This window comes from Lethenteron reissneri, chromosome 18 (genome assembly GCF_015708825.2).
Source record: "Lethenteron reissneri isolate LAM-NWPU_2019-01 chromosome 18, ASM1570882v1, whole genome shotgun sequence".
Taxonomy (NCBI): domain Eukaryota; kingdom Metazoa; phylum Chordata; class Hyperoartia; order Petromyzontiformes; family Petromyzontidae; genus Lethenteron; species Lethenteron reissneri.
Window position 1 is genome coordinate 14221027 of NC_083796.1, and position 19112 is coordinate 14240138.

The 19112-nt window shown below is 44.9% G+C and overlaps 1 protein-coding gene across 3 annotated transcripts in view; it reads right to left on the reverse strand.

Annotated features, from left to right (window-relative positions):
- The window catches only part of LOC133343900 (WD repeat-containing protein 7-like), a 131387-nt gene that overhangs the window by 23679 nt on the left and 88596 nt on the right, over positions 1 to 19112 (reverse strand). For all 3 annotated transcript variants that reach the window (XM_061553885.1, XM_061553883.1, XM_061553884.1), the window contains exons 17-18: positions 15309 to 15418; positions 9519 to 9642 (exon numbers count right to left, since the gene is read on the reverse strand). In XM_061553885.1, coding sequence (XP_061409869.1) covers positions 9519 to 9642; positions 15309 to 15418 — 234 coding nt within the window. The remainder of the gene's footprint in view (positions 1 to 9518; positions 9643 to 15308; positions 15419 to 19112) is intronic.

The following is a 19112-nucleotide window of genomic DNA, read 5'->3' on the forward strand; positions in this document are numbered from 1 at the left end:
TGGAGATACCAATCAGAGATGAGAGAATGGAAGAGAGGGAGCGATGCTGGTGGGGAGAGAGGGAGGGAGGGGATGATGATGAGTGGGATGAGGCAAAGGGGAGTGGTGCGGGTGATAATAGAGAGAGGGGGAGGGAAATATATTTGGGGTAGGTGAGATGGGTAGACTCATAAATCGGAGGCCATATAAAATTAGTGATATCTGACCACAATATCACAATGCATGAGATGTGGTCATTTTTAGAACCTTCATAATTCCAGATTTGCATTGTTAGAAACCTTAAATTACAGCCAAATGAAGATATGATAAACAATTGCAATTATTGAAACAAGGTTTGTGCCCATTTCACGTACTACGCTAGTTTCTAAAGCCTTGGGAATGTTTTGGTTTAAGACTCATCTTGGCATAGCCTAGTTGTAAGGAATGATATACAATCAACAATATATTGGCCCATGAGATGATTGATGGACGTGGAGTGGATCACTCTTTGCACAGGTCTGAACAAGGCAGTGTGCGGAGCAGAGTGTGAGGGCAGGCCTTTAGAATCGACCCCAGAAGTGTTTCCGCGATGTCGTCATCTACCTGCTATGCCCTTGCTGCTCAAGGGGCTTCAGAAGTCTAGTCTCTGTCTTGCCTCGCGACAGGATCGCCATCACACAATCAATCCATGACTGGTGAAGACATAAAAAACCCGAAATATTATGAAACAGATCAATAACCTTAAACACGAATACATAAGCCAGTTTGCAAATAAGATTACTGTGCTCTAAAATTGTATGAAAACTAGATTTTTATCTCTCATATATTTTCCAATTTTTATAAGATGAGAGGAAGTTCCCATCCTTGGGCGATTTCCCCCACCCCAGCCCCCCCGTCCCCTCAAGCCCCCCCCCCCACACCCCCAACATTGACATCTCCCCAACCCTGGGCACCCCCCCCCCCCCACCTCATGCTTGACAACCCCCAGGAGGGTCAGACCCACACGTCTTTCAACGTCCAGGTCGGAACCCCTGACGCTCTGGATGAAGCTCCCGAGGAAAAGGTGAATTTCCCGACAACTTCAACCTCCTCGCCACAAACACCAACAGACCGAAACGCAATATCCAACGAGTCGAAGCATCTCTGGATCTTTCCCATGGTCCAGGAGACCTGCAATCCCAAAGGCTTGGCCTCCGATTCAAACGCCTCTAGGCCCTCCTTTAGGGTATCCGCAAAATTCACAGCATCATTGACAAAGACCAGGTCATTAACCCTTGACTGTCCAAACGATGCTGCACGATGGCCCTGGTCAGATATCTGCCCCAACACCCAGGACATTTTACCCAACACTTGGGTGTTGGGGCAGGTATCCCGAGTGAACCACAGCCTCAGCCCTGCCTGACACTGGCATTCACAGGAAGTCAGAGGTGCCCCACCCCCCATGTAACAGCACCCGGGGACTCTTGAGTACAGGGCGGCGATCAGACCAATAATGCCCTCCAGAATTCTACGGAGTTGCAGCACAACCCACAAGGCCTCCCGGTGCACTAAGTCGAAGGCCTTATTCAGGTTTATGAAGGCCGCGGGGATCACCTGCCTGTACTCCCTGCAGCACTCGACCAAGACCCGAAGAGCTACGATCCAGTTTGTCGTTGACCTCTTTGGCACGAATCCGGCCCGTTCTAGCCTCTGGTGCTCTGAAATGGTGGCCGCAGACTCTTGCCAGGAGAATGGGGGCTCGTTACCTTGCCAGGCACCACGAGCAGTGTCACCCAGCCGTCATCACTGCAGTGAGTTCTGTCTCCATTCCCCTTCCAGATTGGGACATGGGGCCATACATTGAGTAGGTACGCAAAAATCTGTCAAAACTTGACCTCTTCCCTGTACCCTAGACCCCCCCCCCATATGCAAGTGTACGCATTTGGGTTCACCCCCCCTCCCCCCTCCATGCGTACGTACTCAATGGATGGCCCCCAAGACGTCCATGGGAACAGAGCCCGATCACCACACTGCTACAATCACCGCGTGGGGCCCTCTTAACAAATCGTCCCCGCCGGTGTTCAGCAGTTCAGCTGTGATACCGCACCGCCCCCCCCCCCCCCCCCCTTCAGCTTTCTCACTGCCGTCCGAACCTCGACCAGCGATGCAGGTCAGGCCGTTCGAACCAAGAACCAGAAATTCTCAGCCTCCTAGATGTTGCAAAGTCCAAATGCAAGGGTCCTTTGCTATTTTCGGTCCCTGGCCCAAATGGACCATTACACACCTCATAGGCAGTCCTCTCGGTACCAGTTTCACGTTTAAGTCTCCGAGGACAACCAGGCCACCACGAGCGGGACACATGCCCTCCTCTGAGCATGGAAGGTTTCCTTGTCCTCAAGATCACTCACCTCCGTCGGAGCGTAGACCGCGACAAGGAAGAGAAAGCCAAAAGGGTGCCTCGACCTCATCGTCATCGTCCACTAACTGACCGTAGTGACCCCTGCTACCAAGCCAACCTGTCCATCCTCGACAGCAATGACCACCCCTTCACCGGGGGTTGATTTCCCCCCTCCCCTCCCCCGGGCAGCCCGTGCAGCAGTCGGTGGAACCACCACGACTAACCTGGCCCTCTCATCATCCACTAGAGTTCGGACGTTCCAGGGCCAAACCTTACAGCTCGCCGGAACGACACCTCAGCGTCCCTCCTCCGGTGCCCTTTGACAACTGGAACAGCCGGGCGAGGGTGGCAGGAGTAATCCACCAACCCCTGCTCCCTGGCCACTGGACCTGCAGATCCTCATCCAGGCGTCAGTGGAGGGGCCTTCTTTCACATGGATCGGTCGCAACCCACACCACGGGTGGTGGCATTATGTTGTGTGTAAGATATCACGTGAACACGCAACAGGTGGGCCACGAGAGGGCTACCCATCTAGAATATGTGGGGAATTATTTATCCGAATCGCTCAGCTACATATTGCCTTTAAAACGAAAAAATCTACTGATGTTTGAGACTCTGGTGGAAAAAAATGCTTTTACACCCACCCAGAGCAGTATGAAACGAGGCTCGTGCACAACACGAATTATAGAAAGCACTTTATCATATTGCGGAGCAAAGCAGACGGATCAGCTTGAGTGCACTCGGGCTGACCTCTAGTGACAACACAGCACACTGCACACGTCACGCCTGAATAACAAAACCACACCGCGCCGCGCAAACCACTCACACGACAACACCGCGGCTATCATTGCAAGGCAGTGGGGGACATCGTTTAAATCAGTTCCCATCTCCCCCAAACAGTCCGCACGAAACGGGCAAGTGCGTTCGTACGATTACAGACACAGTACTGCTGATAAACAAACCTGGGCGAAACGGTGCCGAGAAAAAAGCAAACACAATCTCCAAAAAAATGAACCGCAGCACAGGCACACACAATAAGCAACATATGTTTCGATGTAATACCGCACGTATTATCGATAGGCAGCGAATCCCACGCCACGCTGTGGTTATCATTCATATTGGGCTTGCGACATTTTGGCCACGGGTTTCCCATGGGTATCCGAGTGCACTGGCGAGGAGATCCCCACAGTGTGTACGTATCACTCTGCACCCGGGCGCTCCTAAATGGGGCTCACGTCTGGCTCGCTGCTGCAACAAAGCATACTGTACACACGGTGGGAAAATCCTAGATCCACCTGCCACGGCCTGCTTAGACTCGTAACATGTACTTAAAGCCAATCGGGACATTTGCAAGCGGTTATACACAGCAGTGACCACATCGTATATAATTACATTGCATGCTAAATCTTGTGAGTGCAGTCCTGTATTACAGCATTCAATATCCTGTATTTCAGCACGTGGCAATACAATGAGATTTGCGGTTTCCTCTGTAAGAGAAATATGGTAAACTAGTGACATGGGGATAGTCATCCTATTGTATAATTCACAAGTGCAGTAAATTTCCAATCTGGTGGTTTGCGTTGCCAGAATAGCCAGGTTTTTTTCTATTTCTGCTTAACAGGGTCGACCATAACATAATCCCCAAAACATCAGAACGGGACCATAAAAAAAAAATTGGGATGCTGTCAATGGAAGTGAATCCTAAATACAAAGGTTAGTTGATGTATTGGAATAAATTGGCCAGTGTGTGGGTAGCTTACACAGGGCAGATGGAAGTTGCGGATTTAGCAGGAGGCAAAGGTAGTGGTGATGGTACAAAATTCAGCAGCTTACTCCTGCTGACAGTACATTTACACTCTGGTAATTCTCGATAATAAATACTGTCTTGGGCTGTGACGGGAATCAAACCAATGACTCCGTGCAAAATGGTCAACGGATGAGCGCACAGGACCGTTCGGCACTGCAGCCACCAATAGATTAAAGCCGGCCACCAGCTATTGTACAGTGCACTAAATGTGCGGAATTGTAAGTCAGAGAGGGACTTACAGAGGGGCAAGTCATGAACAGAAAATACATTTTTACTATTTTTCCCTTCTGCATTATCCTGCACACGGTCAATGACCACTTTTTCTCAACGCGCCTTTGCACAGATTTACACAAGCATGCATGTCGCTATGAAAACAATAGACAGATATATATTTTTTGTCGTAAAAATGTTTGCTTTTGTGCGATTTTTGTTGTTGTTCTCCCACCGTCTGCAAATACGGCAGTGTGGCGGGGAGCATTAACCGACGAGTGATTAGCACGGCCTTCGATAGACTCGCTCGCCTGTCTGGGTGTAATGCACGGCCCGGACAGAAAGCTAAAACGAGACCCTCACTCTATATAACGCCAATTGCTGACAGGAAAGTGCCTTTGCCCAGTAGAAACATAAAAGGACACTTCAAGGATATACCGCTCTCCTCCGTGCACACCGCTCCGAGATGTACCGCACAGGGTACTGCCGCTGCCATCACCCAGTCCATCTTTTCACCTTTCACCCGCAACTACAGTACACATCAAATAAAATTGTTTCCATCATTGTCGGCGATATTTTACGCGTGTTAGGCATTTCGCCGTACAATTGCGGGCATCGAGAATCCCTTATTTCATGGACAATTTCGCAATGCGGCGAGTATATATATATTTTATTTGTACAGTGCGTACAGTTGCTATAAAATACAGCTGCAACGTAACAATGTGTATGCCCCCCCCGCCTGACTTTGCAAGCCAGAGCCCGGCCGACTCGACAAAGGCAAACACTTTCCATTTTCGGGCATTACACCATAAAATACAGCAATTTTCTCAATGGGTTTTTATGATGAATTAGCCCAAACACGGTGGGGCAGTTTGAACAATGGGTGGCCGTGGTGGGGCCCCCCCCTTGCTACAACAGCCTTCTTTCCTTCACACCACCAATCTATTTGGCAGTTTTCATTTCACAGCGCTGACCGCTTATTTAGTGACCGCCCACCCCGCTTCCACCATCCGTTGCCTGCACCCTCCAACCCCCAACCCCACCCCGCTCCGCCGGGGTCAGTAACAGGCTTTGAATAATAAATAAGATCCTTTGCCCTATGGCCTCAATCTGGCTGGGGTCAGCGGGAGCGTGTGCTGACGAAAGGCATTAGGGTCCCCGAGAGCGATGGCTGCCGCCCAGCCACTGATTGTGCTGAGCAGGCCGCGCCAAATCGCTGGCCCGTTGTTCCACGCAATGCCTTTTGTGATATTTAACTGCTTCTGCCAACTGCGCCGGGGCGAACAAACCCCGCAGCTCGGTCAGCCTGTGTTTAATTCATCCTTAGCCGATCTGCACAATGGCCTGCATATTGATCTCTAGGTTAAGCCTTTCACTATGGATACAACCGTGTGGGATAACATTGGGCTACACTAAAAATGCTACCAGAAACTGAATTGCCACGTGTGCACGTATTTGTGTACGGTATATATTGGTGTATTCCAGGGCGAGTCAAACATTTTGAACACGACATGAAAGGTAGAAATTTTCATGCTGAACTCACTATAAATGTAGTGGCCCCTTAGTCTCATGATTCCTGCATAAAAGTGTGGGATTCAAAATAACCGCCAATTGATAGCACATCTCCTAAAGGTGTGCTTAAAAGCAATATTTGACATGAAACCGTTGATAAAAAAAAACAATCTACAGAGCCCTCTATCAATCCACTTCTGGACAGAGGCCTCCCCTGCTCAATGTTACGGTCATGGAGGTTGTTCGACAATACTGATCAGCATTGGTTGATGAAGGGGTGGCCCAGGACTTGCCACCAATGTTAGCCATACCGAGGTTGCCAGGGTTCATACTGCAATGGGCTAAACACTGCACCACTGCTCGGCCTTATATGTGTGCAGGAAATTAATGGCTGAATAAAGCACACCTGAGTTTGTGGCACCCTATGCACTAAATGATTGTGCATTTGTAAGGCTCTTCTGCAAGGTCTTTATACGATGTGTAAATAGCTTCAGTGTAAATGTATTTGCATGTATAGAGGAACACATCTTATCCGTGATCCTGTTATGCACTCCCGATTATCCAAAGGTCGATCTGTGAAAACTCTCATTATTCACAGATCGCCGCTTACCATTATCCTTGACAAATCGTGGATAAGAAGAAGTCATGTGGAAGTGGTCACAAGCAGTTGATAAATTGATCTTATTATTTGCAAGGTCCACGGAAGAGAGCAATCAGGAGGAAAAGACACGACTCCAATGGGAGGTTATGGGCATTCAACTTTCAGAGATGATTATTATTTGGTTCTTTCGGTAAAGTCATGTATAAAGAAAAAATAATAAATTAAATAATAGCATACGACGTTTCGATTGCAACACAAGCAATCATCATCAGGTTAGATTTTATGTCGCTATTTCATTATACCTGATGATGATTGCTTGTGTTGCAATCGAAACGTCGTATGCTATTATTTAATTTATTATTTTTTCTTTATACGTGACTTTACCGAAAGAACCAAAGAATAATTCCTGCAGTCACGAAAGCTCCAAAGTTAAGATTTCAGAAATGAGTTGGCATTAGATTCATCCCATCATCTATGTTTTCCCACGGATAATAGGATGATGGTGGAGCAGAACTTACGGGCACTGCCAGAAGTTCCCTCCCATTGCAAAAATAATCAATGATGATAAAGAGGCCCAAAATGATGACCATCATTACCATGCTGTTGAAGCTTCTGATGATGACGACGACGACAATGGCGATGTCAACAATGTGATTTATTAATTTATTCAGGAAGGTATCTCTGAGTCTCAGGCTCATTTTTAGCAGGGTCCTACAATGCGATGTTTGATCAAATCAATGTTACGAGTGCCCGGAATACCTGGAGACACCCCACGCACAGGAGGCCACAATAAAAACACTACACACATGCTGCGGGTTCACGTACCCACCTGCAGCAACACCACCACCATATTCACATGACCTCTTAGCTCCGCGGATTTAAGAGGTTCACAAATCTTGAGTGATCCCCCCAACCCTCGATCCCATGCTGCACACACACGTACGCTTGCTCTCCCGCACTCAACCTGCCGCACATTCATTTACTCTCCTGCAAAATAGACAAAAATCCCACCCCCAGTATAGCCTCCACGTGTTTTTAGGCCAAGTGCTGTGAGCGAGCACCTACGAAGGCCGACACGCCACACAAGGAAACGGGTGGCAAGAATCACACCCGGCCGCCTTTGTCTCCCAAGTGGCAAATGTGTACGCATCGCACTTAGAGGAGGCCCAGGACTGGTCCAGATAATCGTCATTGGTGTTGTACCATATGCAGGAATCGAACTCGGATCGCCAGGTTTGTAGTGGAGTGTGCTAACCTCTACACTACCGCTCCCCACTCTCTCCGGCACACGCACACACACACACATTCTTGCTCACTATTTCGATGATGATAGATGAAAAAGATGGAAGATCATATTGATGATAAAGGAGACGGATGGTTATAATTATGATCATGATGGATGAAGATGATGATGGCAATGGATAAGGATGTTGGAAATTTACAGAAATAGACGGTGATGATGATCGATGGTTTGGATTTCATCAAGTTTGCTGTGCCACCTTCTCCAGTCAGTGAAAGAGCAAAGCGACTACCGTATATGTTTCTTCGTGCACTGATTTTTTTTTTATATAATTGGTGGAACACCACTCACTAATTTGAAAATTTGGTGTCATCACTGGTAGCTACCCAGATATGAACCAAGAATCTCAGCAGAGCGAGCCCAGTTCCTCAAAAAGCCCACTGAGTCTCATGCATAGTAATGTGTTGAGGAGCCTGGGTCTTTCCCGATGGGGGTATGGTAAACATACCCTCCGACTTATACATTATTTAACATAATTTTGACCATTTAATTCGAGAGGCTGTCCATGGTTTATCATTGGAATGGCTTCCTTACTCCAGATCAATCATATGTAAAATAATGACCAAGTTATTGCTGCTCAGTCTGAGGAAATGAACAATGTTATGCTGATTAAGAGCTTTTCAATACATATTAACGGAAAGTCATTGCTTATTCCAAAGTAAAAAAATCTGCACGGGTCACATCATGATATGATATTGAATACTTCACGCTTCCCCTAATAATGAGTGGTGAGATGGTTGTGGAGAGCATGGATGATTTTGCTTTCTTGGGCAGTGGTGTTTGTAGCTAGCTCTGGGTCATCGTCACAGATGTTAAAATGTGACGAGCCACATTCTTTTTATTGACTCTCTAATGCTGTGCGAGCTGGCATCGCATTGCACACAAAAGCAGCAACTATTTATGCGCGTACAGTCATGCCCTCTGTTTTGTCATTGCTGAGACACGCAGACTTTCCTTGTGCGAACACCTGCACCAGCTTGAAACATTCCAGTCGAGCCTAGTAAACCTCTATCCGTGGACTGACAATCTATTAAAAAAATAATATACATTTTTAATCACATTTTATAGAGACTAAACACCTGGCTATAGTGGCATGAGCAGGCAACGCTGGTGTTGGGTGAGACCGTTTTTGTTGGTTGATACATGTAGCTTACATTACCAGCGAAGACTTGCCTGAGAATGTTTTCTTTGCCCAGATGAATAATAACAATGAACTAAATTCAGTATCCGTCATGGGCAGTATCCACCATGAGCATTAAGTGTACCGTATCCAGTATACCTTCTGCTTTATAGAAACTTCCTATTTATCTTCATATTCTGTAGCTGTTATAAAAGCACTTTTTACCCTTTAGAATATTCTCCGTCAAACCAACTATGGAACCCTTCTTTTACAGCACTTTTTTCATAAACAATCCTACCGCAGTGACTGTGCTGTCATACATACTGTAATCTTGAGATTAATTTTTTGAGAAAATCATCGTCGGCGTTTGCCACTCTAGGTGATACCGATGGCAATTATTGGCATAGGTCCACAGGTCCTGTGGTGACGCCACTACCACCACCACAGAGTGGTGAATGGCAGCTGATGCACACGTGTGTGCTCGCATAAACGTGCATAATAATGTGAGCGCGTGGGTATAAATAAATATAGGTGCCTTGAGGTGCGGTTGCCTTTAGATGCCGAGCATAAATCCACGATCGCATTGTCGTAGGGAGAAGCGCGAGCACTCACTCAAGGCGCCGTCTTGCGCTGCGGGGTGAGGGTAATCTGCACGGGCTTCCGCGGGAGTGTGGCGCGCCGGCCTGTCGGCCAAAGCCAGGTCGCACGCTTGCACGGGGCCAGCCTCACCACTCGCCTGCACTCAGCACACCCAACCGCACGGGCCGGCCACCGGGGATCACGTCGAGCACGCCACACTGTCAATCGTCGCCTATTAATCGGGTGAGGTCGATTCGCAGCCTCTTGAGATGCGGTCATATTTATATGCAATATAAATGCAAAGACTAAATTGCATTGCATTATTGCCAGAGGAGAGTCCACCGAGCTATCAATTTTCTATTCCTAGAAAGATCTTGAGTGAAACAATAGCAGAGAGAAAACATTCGCACTGTACACATTTTCTTCGGAACAAAAAAAGTAATAAAACAAATCAGCGGCCGTCGTAAGCCCTGCACCTGCAGTGCCTTGACCGTCAATTAGAGAGGTCACACCAAAATGAAAATTGCATTTTTTTTTATTTATTCAAAGTCAACGGGATTCCTAAATATGCACACGGAAAGCTCTCTCTGCTCTGATGCGAACCAAAGGCTGCCTCCATGGGCTGCTATAGGATTATTTTATGAGTGGAAGTTACTAATGCTGATGGGATGTCCTCAAGGAATCAGATTCAATATCTCATTGGAATCCAATAGGACTTTCCACAAGGGACTACACAGCTGTGGTTTAAGTAAACAGATCAAATGAACCATTTCCGTGTTGTCATTCAAGGAGCACTGCATCCATCATAAGTCGTGAAACGAATGCAAGAGCGAAATTATTGACTTCATAACTGGACAGTGGCACAATTTGTGAGACTTTGCGAGATGTGCCACAAAAGAGTCAAGGTGTCTCCCTGCTTGAGAGAGCGTGGGGGGCAGTGCTCATCCCCGCTGGAGACCCTAAGGCAGCGGTGGAAATTCCACATCCCTATGGCAGGGGCCAATCTGCACAGGACAAGGCAATGTGTAGGAGTACATTATATGATCCATGTAACATCTGATAATTATTTGTATTTATTTACCCATGGGTGTATCTAATTGTATGAGTGTGCATGCATGCAAACATCAGCATACAAGCCCATGCTCGAAATTAATGAATTCGACTGGAAAGGGCCACTGAGCTAAGCAGCTTTTTGTTTACAAGCGATAACTGCAAGCTACGTACCGTGTGCATATTGTATAAGAGAGTGATATGTGTAAAAAGTGAAGGGTAATTTTAATTCCATTTGTTCTAGAATACAAGGCTGCACCATCTTATACTCTACAAAAACAGAAAAACCCACTGCAACCCGAGGATGCAGGAATGTATTGATTTTTGCAATGGCGCGCATGCATTGATGTGTACAAAATGTCGTTAATATTGTGACTTTTCCCTCCATTGTGAGCATTATTATTCTTGTAACAATCACAATGTACGTTTCATAATGCCTGCATGGTTCTCTTTTGGAGCGTGCTCTGTAGATCCACGAAACAAAAGGTTTCGGTACATGAGCAAATTTAACACGTAGGCTTTCGCGACCAATATCATCCATACTTCAATAGGGATTACCATTGGTACGGCTATTTTATCGATATTTTAGTTCACACAATCTACAGCAGGTACAAGAACAATGGGCTTGCATAATGTGCATGCACAATGTACTTTGGTTACCATATAAATAACCCAAACGGCAATAGATACCCATAGTAATGTATATGTATTCATCAATACCCCCCACTTCACGCAAAAAGAGCACACAAGTGACGTCATCACATCTATGCCTCTATTTAAGGAAGGAAACAGGAGGATTTTTCCACAAATCTGGCTGTCGCCTGATGAAGCTAGTTGTAATTAATGGCGAAACGTCGTACTTAGAATGTAAATGTTGTGGCTTTGCTCTCCAACACACCGCTGTGCTGTACTAGTAACGAATTGGCACGTTCTGTTTATGTGACAAACCTTACTAGTTGGCTGTGTCGGGTGGTGGTGGGTTTAACGACACATTTATATATTTACGCGATCTAACTATTATGGACATGAGCAAATGTTTGGGGGGGGGGGGGTTTGCGTTGAAAAGAAATGCAGGTGAATGGAGATGCAAATTGTGAATGAGGAGAAATTACTCTTAAGAGGAGAGCACTGACTGTTTACAAACCCCCTGCGATGTATATGAATGATAAACATGTGATAAACATGTGATAAACATGTGTGCACGACGACACAGAGGCTGTGTGTCAACACGAATGTGCTCCACAAGTACCACCGGGGACAGATTTTTAAACGTCAGCCGATGACGCTGTCCAAACGATATGAATGACTCATTCCTGCTGATTCTAACATTATTATTATTAATAATTCAAATCACTGCCACAGTCAACAGTATAGTCCTATCTTAGAAAAGCTATACTCTAATGTTAAATACCAGGAGATTGACAAAATTATTAATAATATTATTCTCAAAAGCCCATGCATTTGATGACACTGCTTTTCTGCCAAAATATGTGAAAATAAAATATCCAAACCAGCAGAACGTACCAGCAATTTTACCATTTTCCTCACCAAATTATGGCAACAAAAAGTGCCTTGTTACCAAAAATATGTAATGTGCTCCTATTGCCAGCATACAGCAGCTATCTCAAATAAGCAACATTGCTGAAAACAAGCCGGGACCATATAATGCACATTTGGAGTGGGGTGTGGAAAGAAACAAGCACATTTAATCAGTTGCAAGAAATTTACGGACAGGAAAATGAATTCACAAATGATGTACAATCGAGTTTACAAGGAAGCAGGTGTGGAATGATATGTCCGCATGGTACTATTAATACTGACGTTGTCATGCATTTAATTATTTGTCTGAAATGACTATATAACCAGATTGTCCCCTTTTGACTGCCTGTCATGGCAACAGTCCCTCTGGACTGTTACAGAAATCATCCCCCCACATGGGCCAACCGCACTGCAGGGGAACACTCCGTCTCGGGCAAGGCTAAAATAAGAAAATTTGTCATTACTATTGCCTTGGACTCGCCGAACATTTTTTAAAATAAATCTGGAAAGCTAAAACAAGTGAAGCGAAATGTAATCTTTACTTGCCGGGCGCATCTGAAGGCTTCTTTTTCAGAACCACATTTTTCGGAACGTCATCTTATCTGGCTCCATATCAATGTTTTGCTTGGGTCGTATTTGCGTTAAAAAAATTGTCTTGAAGGATGTTATATTTGATGAGATTTTTTTTCCAAATTAAATGCAATGATGTTTAGAGTTGAGAATTCAATCATTCTCGTCCTCAGGGTGTCACATTTCATGTACCCATACCTTCATATGAGACTGTTATGAACTCTACACAGCCTATAAGATGTGTCTATCACAGTGGCTCTCTTACATTTTTTTAATATATATATAAACATATGCAATCTATTTTATTTTAGTCAAGACCCTCGTACACAGTGTGAGCTCCACAAACTGAAAGCTAACATGGGATTTATTTTGACAGCCCTTACAATTTCCAAGGGTAACCTTCTAGGGGGAAATGTTTAACTTTATTTTATCCCCAAGTATATCCCCCATATGTACTATCAGGCGCCTAGGCACGAAGCAAATATTCGCTTAGGATGCTCTGCAGAGAGCACAGCCTCATACAACATCGGGGAACAACCCCACAGAATTGGTTCCCACGGCACTTACAACACTTAACACAGCCCACTAGCTTATGTACTTTGTTTCTCCGCAGAGGGGCAATTCACCTGGTTTCTATCATCACGATTCATCACATCGGTATAGCTTGTACAAGGAATAACAGTGCACTAGAAGCTACATAAAAAGAGCAATTATTTTAGCAATTTAGTTGCAGGCGATTGTATGAACAATCTGGTGACCAAGGGGAAGATCTAAGACAAGATGTTGGGAGGCTGTCAGGGCAGGTGTTGGAGGTTGCGTGTCTCTACGACACAGCAGCTTTGGGATCTCTCAGAGGGGTAAAAGCATTGGCAAGCTGCGGTGGCATCAACGCATTTTGGTTTCGATGACATCTTGATCTTTACACTTTCATATGTACAATTTTGGCAAAGAAACTGGCGAGCAAGTGTGATGCACCTAAAGTGGGACTAGGCCTCATTAATATACATAAATAAAAACTAATTTACTGGGGTATTTTTATTTGTTTGACGTGGCCAAGGTACTTGGTGCTCCATTTGCTTTGGCGAGATGTTAACTACCTCGCCTTGTATACAGGAGGTCGTGGGTTCGATCCTGACCCTGACGCCTGCTCTATATTTGGAGTTTGCATGTTCTCCCCGTGGTCGTGTGGATTTTTCTCCGGGTCGTCCGGTTTTTCCCTCCACATTTAGACACATGCATTTAGAGTATTTGATTGCTATACATTTCCACGTGATATGCCACTTCATTAGGCTATGATTTGTGGCCAGGTGGCCTCTGGAAAAGAGCTACATAGCTCAGTGGGCCTTACCTGGTAAAATAAAACATTGTTTCGTTTTAAGTTTTGTCAATCTGCTACTCGTGAAAGCACGGTTTATAAGGAGGAGGAGGGGGTGTGCCTGCGACTTAAATCCAGTATCTCAGTTGTAGAAGGCTCCCCGCTCTGAAATTGGCAACAGGCCCGCGGGCCACCTATCGATACTGAATACTTGTCACTCAGCAATTTGTGGACAGCCAAAGCGAGTGCAAAGCCAAGATGAATAAATCAACTTGACATGGGCCCAGGCTTCTAAACAGCGTGGCACGAGTGTGTACAATGGGGTTCGACAGTGTTGCCCAAGTGAGTGCTGCACATCCAGGTTTTTGAGTGATGGGCATAAGCACCTGCCCATGACAAGCCATTTTTAAATCAGAGATTTCTGAACGGGCTGGCCGATTCCCCAAATAGAAAAGTAAATGCTCGGTCACTGATGTGTGATTTATGTCAAGAACTCTGCAAGGGAGGTACTATATAGGCTGTGACATCACCCACAGTTTTATAGCATTTACAATGTTTCATCATTTAAGTCTCAAACATGTGATTGTTGTCTAAGCACAGCAATTTGTCCCCCTCCCCCTTAGGTACTGCCTACATTAACAGGGCTACACATTTATATTTACAAATAACCTAGAGATGGAGTCACACAAGACTTACACATTCTCCATAGCCACTGACATGTAGCATCAGGCTTGCCGTTTACTCTGTGCCTGTTTACTGAATAAGATTGCAGAGTTTCACGTGACTGATTAAAGAACTAAAAGACACAATTAGGTAGCTCTTCATTGTGATGACGGGGGGCGGGGGGAGTTCTACATACAGCTTTCCTAAATTTTACCTGGAAGACAATAAAACTTTATTTCGCTATTTTATCGAGACAATACTAATTTGCATCTTTAGCTGAGAGTAATTGATCAAGCCTAACAGGAATCAAATCAACAATTTATTGAATGTAATGCCAGGGGGACCAATTCCAAATGTTAACTCTAGGCAGTTATTATTTCGTGACTTCGGGTGCAATGTGATGGCTAACCCATGCATCTGCTGTATATAAATGTTACACAGGTTTGCAGACGTCAGCTACCTTCATTCAACAGTATCAATTAAAAGCATTCGGTTTGGGCTTACTTGGGTCTTATAATTTGGATGACGAGCAACATCCCATTCTGAACCAATCCGATTCAATCCACAATTCCATGGAACCAATAAGTTGACCAGATATGGTTAAATCAATCACGAGTGGGTTTGAATTACCGCGTAGTACATTGAAGACAAAATCCTGCAACGCAACCACAGAAAGGGACGCCTACCCATTCCAAGAGGTCGCCCTCCCAGTGCTTGATCAGCTTCTCCATGAGCACCGGCTGTGCATGCAGGGAAGCCAGGAGGCTTGGCAGGCTGACATTGGCCTGGTTCAGGCCTAACAGGACAGCAACAGAGACATACATTCATACAATTCAAGACAATCATTTTTATCCATGATATTTTTTATAGTGATGTTTGTTGTACATATAAGGCTCGTGTTTTTTGTATAATTTACAAACACTGTTTTTATATTCTCCACAACTCTAATGATTATTTTAAGTTTTGTATGATGTAATTTTGCATCAAACTAGGACACATATTGAGGAGAGGGTTCTTGCCTGTAGCATCTGGCAGTTCACCAGCATTGATTGAAGCTGTGAACGGTTTCTTGTATTGAATCAATTCTGCTGAAATGATGCACTCCTAGAAGGCTGTGAGGCTGATGGTTTGTGTAACGTTCGTTTTACTTAGAGAGACATATATGAAGAAGGCACATTGTCTGATTTAGTGAAATATATATCCTCCAAAACGATTATAATAATTATGTCGAGTTATCTACATTGAATGATTCTACAAAAAAAATCACTGCAAGCTCTGGCAATCTTAAGCGATGCGAAGCAACAATGACTCGGTTAACTTTTTTCCACTAATTAAAGTATCTAAAAATGAGTTAAGCAAGAGAGGTCCAATAGAATACCTGACCATTTTTGTTGTATAACAATTAAGAAAACGTACTTTTGTTATGATGAAAGGGCTGTTTGTGCCAATACCCCCAGTTCATGGCATCTATTTACGACATTAATAAAGAAAATAGTCAATAAAACTCTTAATAAAGTCTTGTTCATTTCAATAAAGGAATTGGTGTTGTTGCTGTTTTAACTATTGTTATTATTTTAATGAGATATTTAAATTATTTGGAAAACATTCTCTTCCAAACAACGTGCATGTTTCTCTCACTTCCAAGCCTGGTGATATAATTGAATTGACACTTGAGCAAGACATATGCAATGCTATTAAGCATGGACCAGTAAAACAATGCTCTATCAGTTATTTGGAAATATATACAAGTTTGGCCGTGAACACAGAACTTTCAAAAGTCACTCTTTGGATTAGTCTTGGTCTCTGAGCCTCAAGTAGTGAAGTGGTTTGGTCACAAATGTTAAAAACTTCATGAAAGTATCACGCCCATTAATAATGTAGCTTATCATTGTTATACCCTTGTACTAAATAAAGGGGAATATTTATACCCGCAAAACATGCTTGAAAAAGTGCATCACAATACAGCTCATGTAAAAATAATGATAATCCCATTGATTTAGGCAGGAAAGCCTCACTGAGTTTTAAGACCTTTTTTATGAAGGTCAGAAACATGGCAGAGCTTGAACATGGAACATCGTTTTGACTTCTCACAAGTGGCCGTGCTGGACAATACCCCCAGTTCACACGCAGGCCTGGTGTGCCCACCAGGTGAGCGCTCTTCTAACAGAAAACACCGCGGGGAAATCTCTCCACCTTCTGCCACTTCCGCCCGTGACGTTGGAGGGGGAAGAGGAAGCCTTGAGCCCTCAAGCACCAAACCAAAACTCACGACGACATCCGGTTCATTACACGATGGCCATTCGCGCACAAAGACAAAGGCACGTACATACACTCGCATAGAAACATTGACTATGCTGTATACTTGGCCCGGTAACAGATTATAGCCCTCAATCTGGGTGGCAGGGTGGCCCAATGGTAACACCTGTGTTTCACAGCAAGAACAACTTGCATTCGAGTCCCGACTTGACAGTGTTAAGTATGTCCTCCCCCTGTTCTGCATTTTCTCAGGATTATCTGGTTTCCTCCAATAGATACATTTTTTTTTACTGTATTGGTCAAAGATCCCAGTGCTGAAAAATATTCAGAAAATTACTCATTTGAGATTACACGTGGAAACATCACGCCCAACTGTGAACAATCATCAGGATCATCTTGAAAATTAGTGTTGGGACTCAACAACGTTTTCCTTGGTTAACAAACACAATAATGATGATAATAATAACAACCCACAAGCATCCTGCCTCTGCATAATTCCCTCCGCCTCACCATTACCACCCACGTTTTGTCAAATATCGGCAGTACAGAGGAATGCATTATTGTACCGTACTTCTATGCTTGCACATCTATGCTTCCAGCCTTCCCAACTCACACTGACCAGCACGGTGATTGTGGTCAAAAACAACCCCCATGATCAGTTTGGAGAGGTCTCTATCCAGCTATGGATTGGCAAAGGGCTGCACATGGAAATGTTGTAGTTTATTGCCTATTGTGGATTTTGTGAACATCTAGAAAAAAATGTTAAACAAAAGGAAACTACATAGACCAGTGCGTTTTAACAATATATGTCAAAAAAATCTAAACATTATTTTAATATATTTTTCTATTTCAGGGCATTAACATTTTAGACCAGATACCGTTGTTATTTTTGTTTTTAAGTGGAACTGGTGCAACCATTCTAATGGTCTTTATACCGTGGTGTATATATATACGAACGATTGCACTGTGCAGCTCGGCCAAAAATTGGAATTGGATTCCTATTATGTGGTGTATTTTGAGGGAGGTATTTTTTTAAACAATTCAAGCGGAACCGGCTCAGAAACGCATCCAAAAGCATGTTAATCACACGTGCCGCCACGCCGCGGCGCCTCTCCTCGCACAGGTACAGAACAAAGGGGAAGAGAGAGAGAGAGGAAAAATATTGGGTCGCATTAATCCGTAAGATGTCCAGAACTGACAGCAAGGTGCCAGTCTGCAGCGTAATCAACGGTGCATATACAGCCATAGATGGCAAGAGCAATTTCAGCGTGCTATGTGGGGGGGGGGGGGTGGCGAGGGGGGGGGGAGACAATCCTTTCATGGGCCTCAGTGCACGTGATCAATGATGGCAATACGAAGCACATTTGTTGTCAGTGCAGCGCTGAACTGGATTTTCCTCTTTAAGGCACTTGGCGGTGTGCCGAGGCCAGGAGCTGAATGATGAGCAGGAGGGGGATCGAAGGACGCGAGGTGGCCGGGTGACTCAGGGGGCTAACAGCCATGTCAGAGCGCAGGGCCGACAACACCGACTGAGATCCTGGGTTCAAATCTCGGATTCAGTCGCTCACGATTAAACGCGCGTCCGGGTTGATGTGTGCAACGTCTGGCAACGGTGCGGTGACAAAATCGCTCTTTCACCTCCATTTGAGAGGGAAAAAAAACTAAACTGTGCGCGAGGTGGCTGGGTGGGTCAGAGGTCAGAGCGGCAGAGCTGGCACCACTGAAATCCTCGGTTTAAAGACAGGCAGACACCAATGATTAAACCAGGTCCCCGTGTGCACTAAGTTGATGGCCTCAGCGAGGTAACGAATGTTTTGTACAACAAAACCCATCTAATAAAAAAAATTGCACACCCTGGCGTATTTTAGTTCTTGTGGACAAGCATGTTGATATGATTGTTATGCCATGAACATCGACAGCAAGATGTAGAGGTGCGGGGGGGAGACAGAAATGTGATGGCGTCATCATCCGGGAGACGTTCCAAGCCGTGACACGGTGCCGAGATCTTTCTGAAAGAACGCTTATTCATTGTGACACGAACCTGACCATGCAATCAAAATATAATTGGGTTTTTAAAAGGAAAATCCAAAGAAGGTATTTAAAAATAGAAACCAAGGGAGTAGAAAAGCCAGCAGATCTAGGGTATAGTGAGAGCTGGAGACAATCATGGGCGCGCTCGACTGCTGGACTGCGCAATTCGAGAACACCCATTGCAACCTGTCTGAAGGCCACTT